Here is a 20964-nt window from a genome sequence, read left to right as displayed (position 1 = left end):
CCTATAACAAAACCAGCCCAGCAGTTACCTGGTGCATCGTCTGCCAGCTCTGGAGACCCTGCCCTTGGCAGCATCTCTGCTCTTTGCTCTTTACTTACTCTGTTTTCTGCTTCAACCAATGCTTGTTCTCACAGTCTCTACCTCATCCCTGGGAGTTCAATTCTTTGTCCACCTCTGGGAAGAACCCAGACTCCAGGGCAATCAGCAACCCCTCAGCTCTCCCACCCCCACAGGAGTACTAGAGATGTTGAGAAGTTAGCTTGTGCTTGGCATACATTACTTATATACACACCTGGAATTCTATGACATGTGGTGTCGCAGAATTCAGAGTAAATGACAGTGGCTAGTTTTGCAGTTAGTGTTAATGTGTTTAATTTTGTCTAATTGTTTATAAATGATGAAATATGGTTGTTTTAGAATATGCAAATAAATGCTAGATGTCTGCTGCCACTGACAGTAAAATAAAAGTTCCGCTGACATCTAGTGGTTGCACACAAAAACTTCAGGTTTTATCAAATCTTGCCGACGTCCGTCACTTCTCTTCACAAACTTCACTCCTCTTCTGATATACTTTCCTAAACTCTTCACCAAGCATATCAATATCATCCTCTTTTTTAAATACTCCCTACAAGAAAAACATTTTATTGATTACTTTGGAACATGACAGTATCACTAAATACTCTTAAAACTAGCATAAGGTTAATGAAGTTCACATGAGGTTAATAAAGTTATCCAAGACAATGAAATCTATTCAACAGGTTTAAGAAAAGATTTTTAAAAATCACTAATTTCCAAACATTATAACTTCAGGCATACTGTGAACATTCCTGAGCTGCCTCCGTGTCTTGATTCATCACCTTCAGAGCAGAAGGCTGTGCCAGAAAACTCTGCTTTTCAACTATTACACTATTACACTGCCTGGAAGTAACAGAACTTGACACCTTTTGTGCTCTCCCCTTGATTTAAAATAGTTGTCGCATGATACGAGGGGATCAAAGGCGGAGAGACTAACTTTTGTGAGATTCATGCATGGGATTCATCTTAACTGCCTCACGGGCTCATCAGCAACTATCCATCTGGCAGAAAACAGGGCAGGTTTGGAGCTAAAGCATTTAAGCAAGCCTTTGGAAACACTTCGTTCTTTTAAAACCATACTAAGCTGAAAGGTTTATCTTGAACGCTAAAAGATTCAAAGGACAGCTAAGGTTACTTGGGGCAGCTAGGACCTAAAGGTTAATGGCCATTTGGGGACATCAAATCTATTAGAATAACTTTTCCTTTGGCTGCCATAATCATTTCCTCCACTGAAATATCGAAATCCAAAGATTTTCTTATCATTCATTTATTTAAAATATCAATTACATATGGATTTTATCCTCAGTTTATCATGTTGTAGTCCATCTACCTAATCAATTAGACTATAAGACCCTGTGGTCAGGCCATCAATTAGTCATGTGATCTTAATACTTTAAGTCTTTTCTCCTACTTGCACTGGTCATATACTGAACACAAACACACACTTGCTTCTACACTCAGTAAAAATATAAATGCAGAAGTTTCTGCAGACTATGAAGCTCATTAGTAACCACATGTCTCAGATACATATGAAAATGCACTACCTTTTGGAATTACTCTTAGAAACTAAGGTTGCCCAGTCCTAGTTATAACATGATCACCTACAGAGCAGACTCTTCTGAATCAGATCAAGCAGGTGCCCGCTATTGCATTACCAATTATCATCATGTTTATCATCATGTGTTTTTAGTTTTATAGCTGGTCTAAGGTAGTTTATTTTTAGGTTGCCTATGCAGAAAGGAGATCAAAAAGTCTGAAATATCAGTTCCGGGGCTAGGGATATAGCTCACTTCATAGGGTGCTTGCCTAACGTGCATAAGGCTTTGGATTCAATTCTAAGCACTGCATAAACCTGGAGGAGAAATTCAAGATCATTCTCAGGTTCTCAGGGAGTTCCAGGCCAGCCTGGGCTAGACCCTGTTTCAAAAATTAAATTTGAAAAAGAGAGAAGTTCAGTAAATCCGGCTCAGATCTCTAATAACATGCCAAGACCAACTGTATTCACTACAGAGGTGTTTAAATGGGACCAGAGAGGTTCAGCACTTGGCTGAGAGTCACTGCTGCTTCCAAACAGAGCCAAGAAGTGCATCAAATCTTCACCCACCAGTGTTCTAGAACCAGGCTGATTTCTCCCCATGATTAGAGGTCATGAAGATCACACCCTGAGGTGCAAGCCTCACTTACTTTGGGGAGATATCCGAGCAGTTTTGCAGCATGTTCTTTGAGGAGTCTCAGCCTTTCTTCCTCGATGATCGTGTTAATGCAGCCCTGCTGTTTCTGCTGCAGCTGCCACTCTTCCAGCTCACGTTGCTGGAAATGCAAATCAAATGGTCTAACTCCGCAAAGCACAGTAATCTCTCATGAAGTTTCCAAATACACTGTTCTCACAGTGAACTAGATGATAAGATTGATGGATCAGACGTTCAAAAGATACTGGTACATCTATGTCTTTTACATATATTAAACAAATACATATACCTCTATATTTTTATAATCCTTTTATATTCCTTTAAACTTTTAAGAACGACAGGTATGGCATCATAACACAGTTATTATGCTTTGGTTTTTGGTACTGGGGATTGAACCCAGGGCCTTGTACTTGCTGGGCAAGCACTCTACCACTGAGTTACAACTATACCCCTCATAACTACAATTTTTAGGGAGGCAAGTACATATTTTTAGGGAAATCTTTGATCCTAAGGGAAAAAAGCATTCAAAGGAGTATCTCCTAATAATTTTAACAAATATTTATGGAATTCTCACCATATACCATGTACTCAAAACAGTGGACAGTGCAAGACCAAAAAAAAAACACAAAAAACCCTAATGAACAGAGCACAAGGGTAGGGGTTAGAGCTCCAGCAAAGGAACTGCTGTTTCTCTGGAAAGAATTCAGAATTCTCTGAATACTCTGTGTCATATAATACAAACATGATGTCATTATCATACTGAGGGCCCTAAAGGACTCACAACTCTATCCAAATGACTGCTGAATAGGATCTGCAGTAGTGGGGACTGAACCCAGGGCCTCACAGTACTGGATTTTTATGTGATGATGTAGACATTCAAATTTGAGCCTAATACAGGATTTCCCTTCTTAAGATGTGCTAAATCACACTAAATGTGTACTGTGAAGTCTATAGTAAGTTACTATAAATGGTTTAGAAGGGCATAGAATCAGTCTGCATATGCTGGCCAAATTCTGAATAGCTCTGGTGGTAGGAAACGTCCCTAGGGAAATTTGTAGGACTGTCTAAACCATACAAATTTTTAGCAGTGGACAATTATAGATAGCTACTTAGAACCATATCTGAAATATAAAAAGCAGGGTTAGTGCCTTAGGATTGTTCAATGACATCAATTACTAAGTTCTATTGTTAAGAAGATCCACATTGTCCTGGAGTCAGAACAAAACTGTGGCCGCATCTTACCACATTTAAAGCTAAGCCCACTTCATACCAGAAATGTTTATGATAAAAAAAACTAACACATGAATTGTGTACGTGTGTCCTTAGGCGGTTTTATCTGATTCCCATCTGTACACATCTTGACTTACTCTGTTTCCCTGAGCAAGCCCAGTCTACCACTGGTCCTACCCTTTTACAGACAGGGAGTAAGTAGTCAAAGCTTTATGGGAAATTCCAAAAGTCTCCTAATTTTCTGCTTCCCTGATCACTGTGCCAATAGTTACTGCCTTCATTAATTCAACATTTATAAAGTATTACCAGGTGTCAGGCAAATTGCACTTTATAGATATTTATCTCTCCTAAGGGCTAGATTCGGGTCATGACTGATTTATGTCAAGCCTAAGGAACTGAGGTTTATTTGTGAGAGTCAAGTGAGGTTTACACATGAAAAGGACATGATGAGACTTTTTAAAAGTCCTTGGCTTGTGGTAGGTTGACTAAAGTTACAAGGAGACCAGTTAGAATTTTTAGGGGGCTGGCAGAGACCACTGACCTGATTTTCTGTGACTATACCACGTAGGTTCTCTCAGCTTTTTGAACATTTTTTGTTTTTTTTTTTCTTCCTCCTGCTCCATTTTAAGCTAACCTGTCCACCAGGACTCAATCCTAGGTCCCCTGATTGTTTTTCATTATAACATATTCTTTGGAGGTACCATCTCTTTTTTAATTTCTCTGAATCCTGCTTAATTCCAGGTAAGCAGGAATCAGAAACCAGCCCACATTTCACTCTTCTGCTTGACTGACTTCAGGGTACCTTCACCTTGCATTTCTGGTTCAAACTCAACACGCCTAAAACAGAAGTCATGATCTTCCAGCTCCAACTCAAAACACAATAGTGTGTATATTCCTTGGGTTCTCTTATTTGAGACCTTTCAATTATTTTTGTTCCTTCCTTACTCTACCTTATATGCTAAAAATCATACTGTCTCGTTTATCTAAAAAGGATGAAATTTAAATTCTTTTTCACCTCCTATTGCTGTTTTTAGCCCATAAAAATTCTGACCACCCTCTATTACTAATGATGCCGGCCGTCTGCCTAGGAGACTGTGCGCCCCACATCTAGAGCTATTCATCTTTTCAAAGCACTTACCCATGACCGACCACATTTGGGTCTTCAAACACAGCCATTCAGCGACACACATTATTTGAGGATTCCTTCAGTTTGATCAATGAAACATAAATACGTAACTCTATTGTGCCAGAGTCACAAGCTGACCCTCTCCAACTCTTAAATCCACATTTCCAAGAATAGATATTCACTTTCAGCCACAAAATTAATATGAATAAAATGGAATTATATATTCCTTCAAAGTCTACCTTTCTTTAGGACATGGTCCATTCACTGAAGATAGAAGTAACAGTATTTGTAATCACTAGTTGCCTTAAGTCTTCTCTAGATCTCTGTGGCCCCCAACATCATCCACTGTGCATGATCATCATCTCTGAGGTGAGCCCTCCATTCGCATGTGTCCAACTGATTACTGGGATATATGTGCTCCGTACTGGCCTCCCTACCTCCAGCCTTCCTCCTTCCAAGTAGCAATGTTGCTACTTGAATGGTCTTTCAAAATCCAATCTTATCACATAGTTTCCCTAATTCTTCAGTGGTTCCTCTTGGGAAAAAAATTCACCTTCTTAATGTACAGGGTGTTAATAAGCTGTAATTCTTCTCTGATATACCAACATATCAAATCTTTATTATCACATATGAAGTATCTTTAATTTTTGTATTTTTCTCAACCAAGAGTATAAATTCACAGGTAACAAGGACTTAGTAATCTTTATGTTTTCAACATCAACCAGCATTTAGCACATAGGAAGCATTAATAAACAGTTTCCTGGGGCTAGAGAGATGGCTCAGCGGCCCTGACTGTTCTTGCAGAGGACCCGGGTTCGAATCCCAGCACCCACATGGTGGCTAACAACCCATCTCTAACTCAAGTTCCAGGGGATCCAATGCCTTCTTCTGACTTCCGTGGGCATTGCATGACATGGATGCACTTACATACATGCAGGCAATACACTCATACACATAAAATTAAAATAAATAAAATAAAGTTTCCTGATGTCTTAATAAATGGTCCTCAGTAACTTTGTAGATCATATGACTGGAAAACAAATATCTAACATTGTTTGACACATGAAAGGTTCTCAGGAAGGCTGGAGAGACGGCTCCATGGGCAGTGTTTGCTGTGTAAGTTTGGATCCCCAGAACCCACGTAAAGACAGGTGTGCACCTGTAATTGCAGGGTTGCTATGGCAAGATGGGAGATGGGGGCAGGAGAATCCCAGGAGCCTGACGGAAGGTAGCCTGGAGTGCATATACAGAGAACAACAGACCAACCCTGGGTCAAACAAGGTGAAGGAGAGGCCTGATACCCAGGTGTGCTCTACCTCCACACCCACACTATGCACTCATGTGCGCACAGGGGCATGCACACACACACACACACACACACAGAGAGACACACACACACACACGTGTGTGTGTGTGTACACAAAGGCTGCCAGTAAATGCTTAGTGATGAATACACAAGTTTCTGTCCAATGATAACAACAACAACAAAAATCCCCAATCTTTTCCTTACTTTGTCTGCAAGGAACTGGTTGTGACGCTCTTCGATGAGTTTCTCCACTGCCCTTTTGTGTTCTAGCTGCTTCATTCGTTGTTTCTGGGCATTCATTAGTTCTAGTCGATCGTCTTCAGCAAGCTTGGCTAGCATAGCTTTTCTAAAGCTCTCCTCTTCCTCTCTGGCTGCCTGAAGTATTATTTCCTTCAAGGCCATTTGGTCTTCAAAGTCTTGCTTCATTTCTTTCTTCTTTCTCAGCTTCTGCTCTGCTTCTTCCTGAAAAAAATGATGACGTTAGAAGTTAACTTGGTGGCCATGTCCTTACATCACATTTAGAAAAGAAGGTAACCCAGTACTCAGGAGGCAGAAGTATGGGGATTCACAAGCTTGAGGCCAGCCTGGGCTACAAAGAGATGCTGTCTCAGAAAACAAGCAATCAAATCAGGGGCTGGAGAGATGGCTCAGCGGTTAAGAGCACTGACTGCTCTTGCAGAGGACCTGGGTTCAATTCCCAGAACCCACATGGCAGCTACAAACCGTCCTTAACTCCAGTTCCAGGGGAATCTGAAGCCCTCTTCTGACCTCTGCGGCCTTGCACAACACGGGTGCACTCACATACATGCAGACAATGTACTCATACACATAAAATAAAAATAATAAATAAAATATTTAAAAAAATCAAATGACTAGGACAGAGTTTGGTTACAATGAGTATTATGCTATGAAATCATACAAACCAAAAACTTAAGACTTTTCATGATAATACTTTGTCCCATTCTTGTAAAACAATCTGAACACAATGGCATGTCTTTAGCATGGCTTTCCAGCATTTACTTTCAACATTTAATCTGTATGTATCTACCATCTTGTTTCTGAGCTCAGAGTCAACATACAACTACTTTGAAAAGAGCTAATATGAAATTTATTTTTGTATACCTGAGCATATTGATATACTGTATGTGGAGCTAAATTTAAAACAATCATACCATTGGTAGTTCTGAGAATCTACCTTCAATAGAAAATTTTAATTTAATTCAACACACTGAGAAATGTTTGACCAAACAAAGTATTTTTCAACTGTAAAAGCATTCCCATCTCTCAACTAGGTCTGGATAAGGGCTGTGCTGATTGTATGGTATAAGCTGCTGATTTCCTATCCTTCCCTGTATTCTAAAACCCATTATGTAGTTTTAGAAATAGCTATTCACTGAAACCCTGAAATAGCTCCCTGTGCAATCACTCTGACCGCAGTGACTTTCAGGAGATAGCCCATTCGGGACTGTCCTCCGGTATCAGAGGAGGTGAGGACACAGACTTCAACCAGGGCTTTTGTATAGATATTTTATGCCTGAGAAACAGTCCAGCTGGCAGTGAGAAACAAGCAGAGTGGAGCAGGGAGGGAAGATAAGCCAACACGCTGCTGAGCTGGTTACACTGTGGATGCCGGGGCTCAGCCTTTTCAGGAAGGTCAGAAGGAGCCATCACCCATCACAGGTTGTCCAGTTGGTTAGGGATAGGCAGAGAGGTCAGCTCTCTGCTGCCACTCACATCCACGCTGGGAAGCTACCAGCACAGTTTATCTAAGCTCTCACACATGTACTCTTTAGCTGTCCCCAAAGGGAACCGCGTATGGATATAAGCAACAACATGAATGAATGTCCAGGGAATTCTGCATCAGGAAAGCAGCTGATCTCACAAGGTTCTGCACAGTTCCATCCATCCACAGAACATTCCTGGGTATTTTCTTAGAATACAGCTAAAGGTTCACACACTACATTTTGTTTACACACCCATCAGCTGATGGACATGTGTTCTATTCTCATATTTTATCTATTATTATAAATAATGCTATAGGGGGTTGGGGATTTAGCTCAGTGGTAGAGCGCTTGCCTAGGCCCTGGGTTCGGTCCTCAGCTCCGGAAAAAAAAAAAGACAAATAATGCTATGAACATATGTGTACAAATATGTGTATAACTCTAAGATCATTGATTAAATATTTTTTGACTTATTTTTATTTTATGTGTATGAGTGTTCTGCCTGTTTGTATATAAGTGCACTCATGTGTACAATGCCAATTGAGGCCAGAATAGAGTGCCAGATCCCCCGAACTGCAGTTAGAGACAGTTGTGGGTGCTGGAAACAGAACCCAGGTCCTCTGCAAGAGTGCTTTTAACCACTGAGTCATCTCACCAGCCCAAGGTCACTGCTTTTTAACCATTCTTCTTAGACTGCACTTAAAGATGTAAATTTCCCATCGACCCCTGCTCTAGCTGTACTCCACATTTTTGGTACATTGTTTTTTTATTGCTAGTCAACTTGAAGTATGTTTCCTTTGCTCATGGCTTATCTAGAAATACACGGTTTCACTATAACACACTTAGGGAATGTGCAGGTATTTCACATTATGGATTTCTCACTTAATTCCACTATAGTTAAGAAAATAGACCTGGTGTGACTTAAAACCTTGTGAATTTATTGACACTTGCTTTATGCCCTAGAATATGAACTGTCCAGGCATGTTCTGTGTGTACTTAAATGGAATTCGTATTCTGTTGCCGGGTGAAGTCTTCTGTAACATCTGTTAGGCAAGCTGTTTGATACCGTGGTTTGGAACTCTACTCTGTGTTTCTGAGCACTCACATATATTAATAATGCAGTAATGCTGAGATCTACTCTGACGAAGGCTCAGTCTGATTCCCCTTTCACTCCTGTCACTTGTGCCTCATGTATTGTGAAGCTGTACTGTTTAGGTTCCTACTCCTTAGGACTTTCATGTGTACTTGGATGAATTTAATTCTGATTAAAAAACTGCTTGTCCCCAAATTGGATTTGTCTCTTATTAGTATATGCACTCCAGTATGCTTTTAATTGCCTGCATGTTATGTCTTCCTTGGTCCTTCTGCTTTGAAACTACATGTGGAGTCACAGCTAAGCTGTGAACAACATAGCTGCACCTTGCCCTTTATGATGCACTTTGTACACTGCTGCCTGAGCCCAGCATTTTTATCCAGATTGACAATCTTAGTCTTTTAACTGCAGTATGTATTCCATTTATATAACATAATTACTAATATGGTTGAATCAACCTCCGCTCTTTCTACTGCTTCACCTCAGAAGTCTTCTCTACATGAATCTTCCCATTCCTGAAACTTACTTTTAGTTTCCTCTCCATGATCTCGGCTTGCTCCTCCTGGTACAGCTCTTGTCGCACTTGTTCCAAATCATCACGCTGCCGCAGCATTTCTTCCAACCTCTGAGTCAGCTATCAAATTTTTAAAAAACACAAATGTTTATATATCCAAGCTGAGTAACGGTTTTAGAACTTCAACATCTTTAAAAGTGGTTCTTTTAATACCATATTCTGAAGCTGGAGCCGCTTTTCCTCGATCTTTTGAACCCTGGCCATTCGCTCCTCTTCTCTTTGCTGCTGTAAATTGGCAAACTCTGCAATTTTCCTGTTTTCCTCCTCCATCTCCTCTTGCTTCTTTTGTCTCCAGAGAGCCTGCTGTCTCTCAAACTCTTCGATTTGCTTCCGAGTTGCATACATTTTTTCTAATTTTTGTTGTCTTTCCCTAAAAAGCAATTGGGGGAATGGTTTTATAGTTATAGAAATAATAATACTGGGGCTGGAGAGGTGTCTCCGTGGTTAAGAGCACTGGCTGCTCTTGCAGAGGACTCAGGTTCAGTTCCCAGTATCCATATGGTGGCTAACAACCATCCATAACTCCAGTTCCAGGGGATCTGATGCCCTCTTCTGACTTCCATGGGCATTGCACAACATGGGTGCACCTACCTACACACAAGAAATACACTCAAATACATAAAATAAAAATAATAAATAAGATATTTAAAAAATACCAAAAAGAGGAATTTCTTTCTGTTGATAATAATATGGGGAATAAAACAGCTTTCCTATTTATAGTCTGTTAATTCATTAATGCAGCAAACAGTCTGAATGTCTTCTCTTTGCTACTAAATATAGTTCCAGGTACAAGTTCTCTCTCAGAAAATACTACCATGCTTCCATTCTAATGTAATAAGGAAAATTTTTAAAATTTTATGTTATGTATATGAGTGTTTTACTTGCATTTAAGTGTACCATGTGCATGCCTGGTGCCCATGGAGGTCAGAAGAGGATGTCAGATCCTCTGGAACTGGAGTTACAGTTGTGAGTCACCATGTGGGTGCTGGGAACCGAACCTGGGTCCTCTGCAAGAGCAAGTGCTCTTAACTGCAGAACCCTTTCTCCAGCCCCCTAAAGAATTTTTTATGCATCTCATTTTAGAAAAGTTACAGTCGTCAGAATAAACACTGCCCTTAAGTTGTGTACCCAACAAGATCCATCAGAATATCCTCTGGCATATAATATGGACAAATTTAAGAACACAGAGGTATAGATCAGTTAGCCACTTAGGCACACTTATTATTGATCAAATAATTTATCAATATTCATTCTGACAAAGGTGAATAAGTGTCTGTGCCCAGTCCAGACACTGCCCCATGAGCTTTATGTCCTCCCAGCAAACCCACGACCACCCACAGTGAAGAGTGGGCAGGTGAGGTTGGGCACACTCACAGCTGGTCTTCCTCATAGATCTTCCTCACAATTTCGTCGATCATGAGCTTCTCCTTCAGCAGCTGCTCGTATGCCTCCTGCTTCCTCCGTTCTTGGTCTTCCATCTGTTTCTCCAGGTCCAGGTGGTACTGTACCTTCTCCCTGTTCCGCTGGCCTTCTGCAGCATCCTCCTCCTTCCTGAGTCGCTCATGCTCTTCCATCATGATTCTGGCTATTTCAGCATCACGTTTCTAATATTAAAATAGAATTTGCCTTTCCATTTTCAGATCTTTACAGTTTGACAGAATATTATAGACACAGCTGCATATGAGAAAGCCTGTTGGGTAAATATTTTTTAGCTATTAGGTAAAAAGCAAGAGTAAGTCTTTGTGATCCAAAGAGTGTGACTGATGAGTCAGACCTAGTCATTCTTACTCCTTCCTGAAGCTTGCAGGGCAACACCAGCCGAGGACAATAAAGTCTGCAATCAGAAAACTAGAGAGCAGAGTTCTGAGTATCAGTAACCGGGAGCGAGGGTGGGCACGGCTTCTTCTGTTTAGAAGTTGATGCGTACAGTAGCCCTGTGTCTAGCTCCACTGTTTATCAGTGCACGTTTCTATCAACTGAGGCTTTCTTTCATCCTTTCATTTCTCTTTTCTGTTTACTAAAAGCTCTTTTTGACCATTTCTCCTTAAAAGATCATGTTACTCTGCCTGTTTTCTCACTTTTGATTTATTTATGTTTAGTTTTTTGAGACAGGATCTCCCTGTAGCTCCAGCTGGCCTGGAATTCACTATGTACACCAAACTGGCCTCCATCTCATAGAGATCTGCCTGCCTCTGCATCTGGGATTGAAATATACCCAGCCCTGTTTTCTGACATTTTTAATTCAGTTACTCAATGTCATTCCCACTGAGGTATAGACAGTTGTTTCCTTGGATAAATTAAACCCCTTAGTTCTTTTCAGCATATTTCAAATCACTTAACAAAGTAAATTTTAAACATACTGGAGCAATGCTTCGACTACCCGTTGTCTGAATGATCACATCCCAAATGCAAGGAAGAGTTAGCAGCTAACAGATTAAAAGATGTCATTCCTGTGTAACTGATATATTTGCCCTATTACTATGTCTTAACCAAAACCTCTTTTTGCATATGTTGTACTAAGTTCTTCTAAAAATATATAAAATAGCAAAAAGTATGTATTGATTGACACAGGCTTATAGAAACACAATGTTCTAACTTCACAGATAAGAAAACTAACCAGTACAAGGATACCCTTCCATTTAGTGAAGTGTTAAGAGTATTTGGCTCTAATTTTTCAAGTCAATTTAAATTTATAAAATAGCAATTTTTTTAGGATTAAGACATATTTAATAGCCGAGAACAACCTCAACTACAAACCACTGAACATTAAACAGTACATTCTGTTCTATTTCATTGTTGCAAGGACCGGACAGAACTAGACAGTTTATAAACTGTGGTCTCCCTGTCTTCCTAATGGCATTTAACAGCACACTACAGAATCCTCCAGACACCTGCTACAGTGCTGAGAATGTACACAGACATGTGTGCTTTCTGCAGCCTGCATCTATTCCCAATGAATTCTTATGTTTCACTACACTGATTAAATGTTTGGATATCAGCTCTATAATCATGTGAGTAAACATATTTGTTGATATTCGCAATACACATATATGAACACATAAATTCCTATGTAATTGTCTGGCCTTTCTATGTGAAAATGAGCTCAAATGAGGATGTGCACCCTGGTTTAAGTGCTCGCTCAGCAGACCTTGCACAGTACTGCATGGCACTGCGGCTGAGTGTGTGTGAGACCCCTTTACCTTAGAGTAACCCTTGCCCTAGAGAGTCAGAAAAGGGGAAAAAACAGAAAAACGGGAAGAGACTGCTTTCATAAAACGGAGGTTTTCTACGTAAAATGGTCAAATCATAAGCATGTAAAAATAAAAAGCTAGGGGTTGGAGAGATGGCTCAGTGGTTAAGAGCACTGGGTACTCTTGCCGAGGACCCCCTGGAACTCGAGTTCCAGGGGAATCTTCTGGCCTCCACAGGCATTACATGACATGGGTGTATTTACATACATGCAGGTAATATACTCTTACAAGAAAAATAAAATAAAATGTTTTAAAAATAAAATGCTTTAAAGCATAATTATGTTTTAGAATACTGACTGTACTCTGTTAGTCTGTCAGGAAGTAATGAGTTGGAGAACACAGAAAAAGTCGAGGTACCTGGGCTGGTCAGAGTGCTAAGTGTTGAGTTACAAAAGGCTCACATGAAATCACTTGACAGTTTTGATACCTTTCGGGTCTGAAAATTACACAAGGATTTGAGAAATCAAGCGGTGTAAATTCTTCACAGAATGCAACAATTCCCCACACCTGGCCTGTGTTTGGTTTCTAAGGGAGCTAAAGCACACAGCATCGTGGTGACAGGAAACAGCTTTACCATTTGCTCGTATTTGATGGCGTCCCTCTCCGCAATCTGTGCTGCCCTTTCTTTATTCATGTAGGCTGCTTTCAATTTCTGCTCCAATTCTCTGAGCTCAGTGCTGTGGAAAAATACAACTTTAAATTTGAGAACAACAAGAGAAAGAAACTTTACAGGAGACGATATATTTTCATTTTCTCAAGGACTGTAAACAACTGGTATCATTTTATGTCCACAGGAAAAATACCTTAATTCATCACATTTGGTGGATAAAGTGTTGGGACTTAATTTTCTGGTTGAGAAGGATCGTTCCTTTCTGATTTAATTTTCTTTTACACTTATTTGTGTGTGTGTGTGTGTGTGTGTGTGTGTGTGTGTTAGGGGAGGTGATGCTACAACACTTGTGTGGAAGTCAGAGGACAACTTGCAGGAATGTGTTCTCGCCTTCCAACCATGTGGATCCCAGGCACTGAACTCAGGTCTTCAGGCTTGGTGGGAGATGACTTTACCTTTTGGTCCAGGATGGCTCTTTTCTCATTCATCTATCTGTTTACTCTATGTCAGTATTAAACTATCTTAACTATCACAGATTATAAATGTTCATATCCTCGAGAAGTATTAGTCTCTACTTTTGGCTGGCTTCTTCAAACAAAAAGTCTAAGCAATTCTTGATGCTTTGCATTTCCAGTCCTGCCAATTTATTTGGTCCTAAGTTTTGAGTGACAAAACGGCATGATTGCCCCTACATTCGATTTTGGGAAGCATTAAGAAATCTATTCTAGGGATTGGAGAGATGGCTCAGTGGTGAAGGGCACTGGCTGTTCTTACAGAGGACCTGGGTTTGGGTCCCAGCACCCTCATGGCAGTTAACAACCACCCATAACTCCAGTTTCAGGGGAATCCAATACCCTCTTCTGACCTCTGTGGGCATTGCACGACATGGATGCACTTACATACATGCAGGCAATACACACATACACATAATAAAAATAATAAAATATTTTTAAAAATTAGGAAAAAAAAAAAAAGCTGGGTGTGGTGGCCCACACCTTTAATCCCAGCACTTGGGAGGCAGAGGCAGGTGGATCTTTGTGAGTTCAAGGCCAGCCTGGTCTACATAGTGAGTTCAGGTCAGCTGGGACTACAGGTAGACCCTGTCTCAAAAAGACAAAAAGAAAAAAAATTACAAAAAGAGAGTGGGCTGGAGAAATGGCTCTGCAGTTAAAAGCACTGGCTGCTCTTGTAGAGGACCCAGGTTCGATTCCCAGCACCCATATGGAAGCTAACAACCATCTGTAACTCCAGTTCCAGGGGATCCAAAGCTCTTTTCTGACTAGAGAGACCCTGTTAAAAAACAACCAACAAAAAGACAAAAAAGACAAAAAAAAAAAAAAAAAAAAAAAAAAAAAAAAAAAAAAAGAACAACAGCAACAAGGAAAAAAAATCTATTCTAGGGCCAGGCTTGGTGACAACACCTTTAATCCCAGCACTCCAAAGGCAGAGATAGGTGGATCTCTATGAGTTTGAGTCCAGCCTGGTCTACATAAAGGAGTTCCAGGACGTCAAGGGCTACATAGTGAAACTATCTTCAGGAAAACAAACAAACAATAAATAAAACAAAAACAAACACTATTCTAGGACTCTACAAACTTATGCTTAAAAGAAAGGGTAGAAGGAACTGATAATTTTCACTATAAACATTCACACTTTATTGATGCAGCAGATTTTCTCAAATGTTTCTGTGGGCAGAGGCTATGATTTATGGTAGAACGCTTGCCTAGCACGTGCGGGAACTGGTTCAATGCCCAGCGCCACAACAAAACAAAGTCATTCAAGAGTGTTTTTAAGCCTAATGTGGTATTTCCAGGCAAAGAATTAAGTATAAATGCAAAGATAATAAAGAACTTTCACGTCCAGGTGCTAAGGATAACGTTAACAACGCAGTGGTCGAGCACCGGCAGGGAACTGCGGAAACCCAGACACCTGTTCTCTCTCACTTGCTGCCTCATCTTCTCGTCCTTGAGGCTGTCGTGCTTCAGTCTGGCCAGCTCCGTGGCGAGCCTTTCTTCTTGTTCCAGCTGTCGTTCTTGCAGCCTCTTGTTCTCCTCCTCCTGAATAGAAAAGGGAGACTGCAGCTACTTGTCCTCTAGCATCAGACTCCTCATTGCAGTTACATGTACCTGATAGAGAGCTAAGGGCCCTACGAGTGAGTGATGGCCAATCATTTAAGTTTTATTTTAAAATTGAAAACAATTTGAACAAATATTTTTTTTTGTCTTTTTGAAGCAGGGTCTCCCTGTAGCCCCAGCTATCCTGGAACTCACTATGTAGACTAGGCTGGCCTCAAACTCACAGAGATCCACCTGCCTCTGCCTCCCAAGTGCTGGGACTACATAATAGAAACATTTCAAATATTACCAATACTGTGGAGAATATTAAAATATTACAGGGGCTGGAGAGATGGCTCAGTGGTTAAGAGCACTGGCTGCTCTTGCAGAGGACACAGGTTCAATTCCCAGCACCCACATGACCACTAACAACCATCTGTAATTCCAATACACACATACACATAATGTATGTAGTGGGTGACAGAGTCTCTTACAGGGATGGGACTCTAGGTAGGCTGACCAGGTTCCAGTGGATGGAACCAAATTGAGGGACATATGGGGACACAAATCAGACTCTACAGGCTGTACTGTATATATAGTGGAGTACACTGAATTGGGTGGGGGGAGGGATCTAAATACCATCAAATTGTCTAAAAATCACAAAATTTCAATCAAAAAATTTTTTGAATAAAGAATATTAAAATATATATACCCATCATCCATCTTTTCACAATTTATCAACATTTTGCCTTTTTCTTCTCATCTACCATTTCCCTGTATTCATATTCTCTAGAGTCTCCAACAAAGTATTTTAAGATTTATTTTTATATGTATGTTTGTGTGTGCCTTCATGAATTTATATGCATGCCAGGGCCCCCCAGAAGCCAGAGAAGGGTGTTGGATCCCCTGGAACTGGAGTTACAAACAGCTGTGAGCCATCTGATGTGCGTGCTGGGAGTCTAACTCAGGTCCTCTGCAGAACTGCTGAGTCATCACTCCAGTCCCACAAATCCTAGATATAATGTCTGGCACTCACTATAAAAATAGTCTAATATGGAATTCTACCTGGCAGGAATTTCTTTTTCATAGCCATGTCATAAATTAACAATATTTCTTAAGTGACATCTAAGGTCTTGCACACACTCGTTCCTCAACTCTCTCTAAGATGCTTTTCTCAAATTCAAACAAGGTCCACATGTTGTAGCTACTTATTTCTCTCAAGTCTCCTTTATTTCCTACAATAGGCACCCCTCACACAGATATAAACACTTTTTTCCCAAGCCACTGATCTGTAGTAATTACAACCTATATCCTACTGCATTGCCCCACATTCTCTGGGTGCTCTCTCAGGATATCACTTGTTTCTCTTTTGTATTTTCTATGGAACTGGAGACATATCTAGAGGCTTGATGGACTTCTGCAGTTAGGAAGGACATGGCAGTACATACCTGTACCCCAGAACTCAGGAAGAAGCAAGAAAATCACTGTACATTTGAGGCCTGTCTGGTCTACATGGTGAGTCCACAGCCAGCCAAGGCTACATAGGAAGACTGCCTCAATCAAACAAACCAAAAAAAAAAAAACCAAAACACAAACAACAAAATAGGAAAAAAATAAATATTTATAAATGTTCAACATCATTAGCATCAAGAACTGTAGATTACAATTACACTGAGCCACCATCACAAACCTACTGGAATGGTTTTTAAAAAGTAGTGACACCAAATAGTGACAAACTGTACCTCTAATACACTGCTGGGTGGGAGTGTAAACCAGCACAGACACTCTGGAAACCAGCCTGGTAATTTTGTTATAAAGCTGACATGCAATTACCAAATAATAAAGCAACTGCAATCTTAAGCATTTATCCCAGGAAAAGGAAACCATTTTCTAAAAACCTACACCAAAATATCTAAACCAAAGATATTTATACTATCCAGTATTGGAAAGACCCTGGGCATTCGTCACCAAGTTGGGGCCCAGTAAACTGTAGTACATCCAAACGGCACAACACCGCTCGGCAATAAAGTGGGAAGAAGCAGTAAGAACTAATATGCCAGCACCTTGGTGGCATCTCCAGGAATTTGTCTAGTGATGAAAAGAGCCAGGCCCTAGCAGGGGACTTGCTATGACCACAGAGCTTCCATTCTTGGAATGTGTTCTTCTGGAAAAACTGACACAAAACGACACAGTATAAAATTTACCTTTCACAAAGTTGCTTCTTTTCAATGTTGTATCGTCATCATCATTGTCTAGTTGGGAACTTATTGAGCAGGAATTACAGTAACTTTTGACATACCCAGCTTCCCTCATTACCCCCTTCCTCAGTGGAGTATATGTTCACTACAACCAACAACTCTGCATGTATATTCTCTAAAGCTGTGCATCACTACAACCCACAGTGCCTGGATCACACTGAGGTTGACTCTTGCTATTGTGCACTGTGTGGGTTTTGAAAAACATGTAGTAACCCCTACCCACCATTCCAGTATCCTGCAGAATAACGTCACTTCTCATTCCATCTTCCTTTCCCCAACCCCTGGGCCTACTGATCATCTCGGTTTTGCCTTTCTTAGAATGTTACACAGCTGAAATTATACAGAATGTAGCCTTTACTGACTGGTTTCATTCACTTAGTAGTGTGCATTTATGTTCCTCGATGTCTTTTCATGATTGGCTAGCTCATCTCTTCAGTGCTGACTAATATTCCATTGTTGGGTTATATCAGTTGATTTCTCCACTTACCTACTGAAGGACATCTTAGTCATTCCCAAGTTTGGGAATTTATGAATTAAACAATTTATGTGTGCCATACATTGTAGACAATACATATATACACAAATATGATACATGTGTGCATGCATATGTGTGTGTGTGAGAGAGAGAGACAGAGAGAGAAAGAGAGAGAGAGAGAGGCGCAAGTAGAGAAAGTGATGTGTGAGAGAAAGAGAGAGGGGTGCAGGTAGATGTGATATATCCCATCTGGGTAGAGTTTGGTGTGAGCATATTTTCAACATACCAGAATTTTTCATTGCTCCAAAATGAAATCTCGACCTGCCAATGGTCAATCCCCATTCCCCTCACTCCTTCTTCAATCCCTAGTGTCGACGAGTCTTTCTACCCTTGTGGATTTGCCAGCTCTGGACATTTCATAGACATGAAATCACACAGCATGTGGCCTGTTGTGTCTGACTCCTTCCATGTCACGTTTGTAAGGCTTGGCCTTGCAGCCTGCAGCAGATCTTGGTGGCTTTCCCATGTTGAACTATACAGATAAAACCATTATGCTTAGACGTTCATCAGCTGCTCGACATCTGAGTAGTCTCAACTCTGAGGACCTCATGGCTGACGCTGCCATGGGCAGTCACATACAAGTTTTTGTGCAGAGAGCCTAGGCTTTAGTTCTCTTGGGCATGTGCTGAAGGCAGAACTGCTGAGTAATGCAGCAGTCGGGTCAACTTTTGGAGGAACCCTCAAACAATTCTCCATGCCCACCTCAGAGCTCTCTACTTCCATCTGCAATGCACAAGGTCCCTCTCCTCTTTCAATGTTACTCCATGTTGTTTTTGCAGCAGCTCTGGCAGGCTGAAGTGGTATCTCCTGGCTCTCCTTTGCATTTCTCTCATAACATCATTTGTGCTCATGGCGCAGTTGTCTATCTCTGAGGAGACAGCTATGGAAATCTTCTGAGTTTTATTCTTTTATTGTTGAGTTGTACATATGACATTTGTAAAGTGACAAAATTATAGGAATGAAGAGCTCTGTGGTTACCTCGGTCAGGGCTGGGATGGGGTTGACAGGGAAGACGTGGAAGATGCAGGTACATTCAGAAAAAGGAAAGAAAAGCAAAGGAACCCTTAAAATCATGGGACTATTGTATATTTTTACTGTGGTATCTGATATACATGATAATATGACAAGTTATACAGAATTAAACACAAACAGAAGCAACCACAGGAAGCCTAGATGAGAGACTGGGAGGCTGAGGCCCTGCAGAGCCTGTGCCTATGATCTCCACCAGTTTCCAAGATGCAGAGAGACCGTGGAGCAGGTGGACAGACCTCTGAATTTCTTAAAACCACATATGTACTGGTTATTCTAACTGTAGTTTTAACTTAAAAAACAAACCTCTATTGATGGTGAGGAGACAAAATAACTGGAATTCTTATCTTTACTTTTAGAAATGCAAATAGTTCAGCAATGATTTCAAAGTTTCTTAAAAAAAATTTTATTGAATTTTTGTGTATTTTATACAGAACATCTTAATCATCTTTATATCCCTTCCCCATTGGCCCCCTCCCAGAGCCCCCCCCAGTGGAATTCATACATTCTGTCATTTGTGTTAAGGTCTATCATGTGTTAGTGTCCCCAGACATCCGTCGGTGCAAGTTCATCCACTGAGGTCTACTCGGCTTATCTAGAATCCCTCTCTTTAAGATCAGCTCTTCCTCACCCAGCAGTAATCAGCTGCCAATAATTCTTCAACTAAGATTGGGGCTTGTTGTTCATTTCCACAGTTCTGTGCTGGGTTTTGTCTGCTTGAGTTTGCATGGGTCTTGTGCATGCTGACACCATTGCTGTAGGTTTGTATGAGAAGGGTCCCAGGTGTCATAGGACTAGTTCCGTATGGTCCTGCACCTCCTCCCTGGCTCTTACAATCTTTCCGCCCCCTTTCCACAATGGTCTGTAAGCCCTGGGTGGGTGAAGTTTAATATAGGAGTCCTGTCCAAGGACCCACGCTCTGCAGACTCTTATTCTCTGTTTTGGCCATTTGTGACCTTTTGTGTTCCTGGCCCTCTGTTGCTTGAGGGAGCTTCATTGATGAGAACTGAAAGATGCACTAGTGTTCTCTTCATCCCTTGTTCTATGTTCCTTGAGTCTTAGGTTCAGAGGTTGCATCCTAGATGTGCCACTTAGGCTTGGGCAATTCACAGACAATCTCAGTGTGTGGCCAGTTGTGGAACTCTGTAATAATCTTTGTCTGTTGAAAAAGAAGGTTCTTTAATGGGTGGTGACTGAGACACTTGTCTGTAATTTAAGGATCCATATTTTGCACATAGTAAGAAATTACATTTGCCTAGGAATGTCTTGGGGTTTTCACTAAGATCTATGACCTCTCCAGCTATGTGTATCTGGCTAGGTTTACAGTACCACATATAAGTTCCCTCCCATTGAGTGGGCTTTAACTCTGATTAGGTAGCTGTTGATTACTCCCAAGATCAAACTGCTACTACTTCACCAACGTCATTTGCTGTGCTGGTCACTGATGTGGTTTTTAGGACTTGAAGCTGGGGTAGGACCATCAATTGATGTTCTCCCTTACCAGTTTGCATAGTGTGCTCCAAAACTAGTTAGCTAGCCTTCAGGGGAGATGGCTTCCAGGTCAGGTCCAGCTCCATTGCTCCAAATCCTGTGTCCAATGTATACCCTGTCTTTAGCAATAGGGTCTTACCTTCACGTTCTGGTTCTCTTCCATTTTCCTGGTTCCTGCAGTTACATCAGGATAGCTACGCACATATAAGGATTTGATGCAAAGATTCACAAATACATCTTTTGTTTTTCTGAGTCTGTGTTACTTCACTTAGTATAACAGTTTATAGTTCCATCCATTTACCTGCAAATTTCATGATTTCATCTTTCTTTACCACTGAGTAGAACTATATTGTGTAAATATACCACATTTTCATTATCCACTTGTCAGTTGAGGGACACTTAGGTTGCTTCCATCTCTTAGC

General features: G+C 40.8%; 1 protein-coding gene across 2 annotated transcripts in view; it reads right to left on the bottom strand.

Moving 5' to 3' along the window:
* Positions 1–327: 327 nt before the first annotated feature.
* Positions 328–20964, bottom strand: part of Mns1 (meiosis specific nuclear structural 1) — a 35160-nt gene continuing 14523 nt past the window's right edge. Inside the window, exons 3-10 of one of the 2 annotated variants that reach the window (XM_008847587.2) lie at positions 15105–15232; positions 13140–13242; positions 10689–10918; positions 9468–9684; positions 9267–9374; positions 6131–6388; positions 2260–2385; positions 329–625 (exon numbers count right to left, since the gene is read on the bottom strand). In XM_008847587.2, coding sequence (XP_008845809.1) covers positions 533–625; positions 2260–2385; positions 6131–6388; positions 9267–9374; positions 9468–9684; positions 10689–10918; positions 13140–13242; positions 15105–15232 — 1263 coding nt within the window. In that variant the 3' untranslated portion in view covers positions 329–532. Of the gene's footprint in view, positions 626–2259; positions 2386–6130; positions 6389–9266; positions 9375–9467; positions 9685–10688; positions 10919–13139; positions 13243–15104; positions 15233–20964 lie in introns of both variants that reach the window. The other variant, XM_029570728.1, reaches the window with a different exon arrangement.

Source organism: Nannospalax galili, unplaced genomic scaffold (genome assembly GCF_000622305.1).
Source record: "Nannospalax galili isolate Female #2095 unplaced genomic scaffold, S.galili_v1.0 scaffold611, whole genome shotgun sequence".
NCBI classification, from domain to species: domain Eukaryota; kingdom Metazoa; phylum Chordata; class Mammalia; order Rodentia; family Spalacidae; genus Nannospalax; species Nannospalax galili.
Note: the sequence above shows the minus strand (reverse complement) of the source record. Positions and strands in the feature narration are given on the sequence as shown.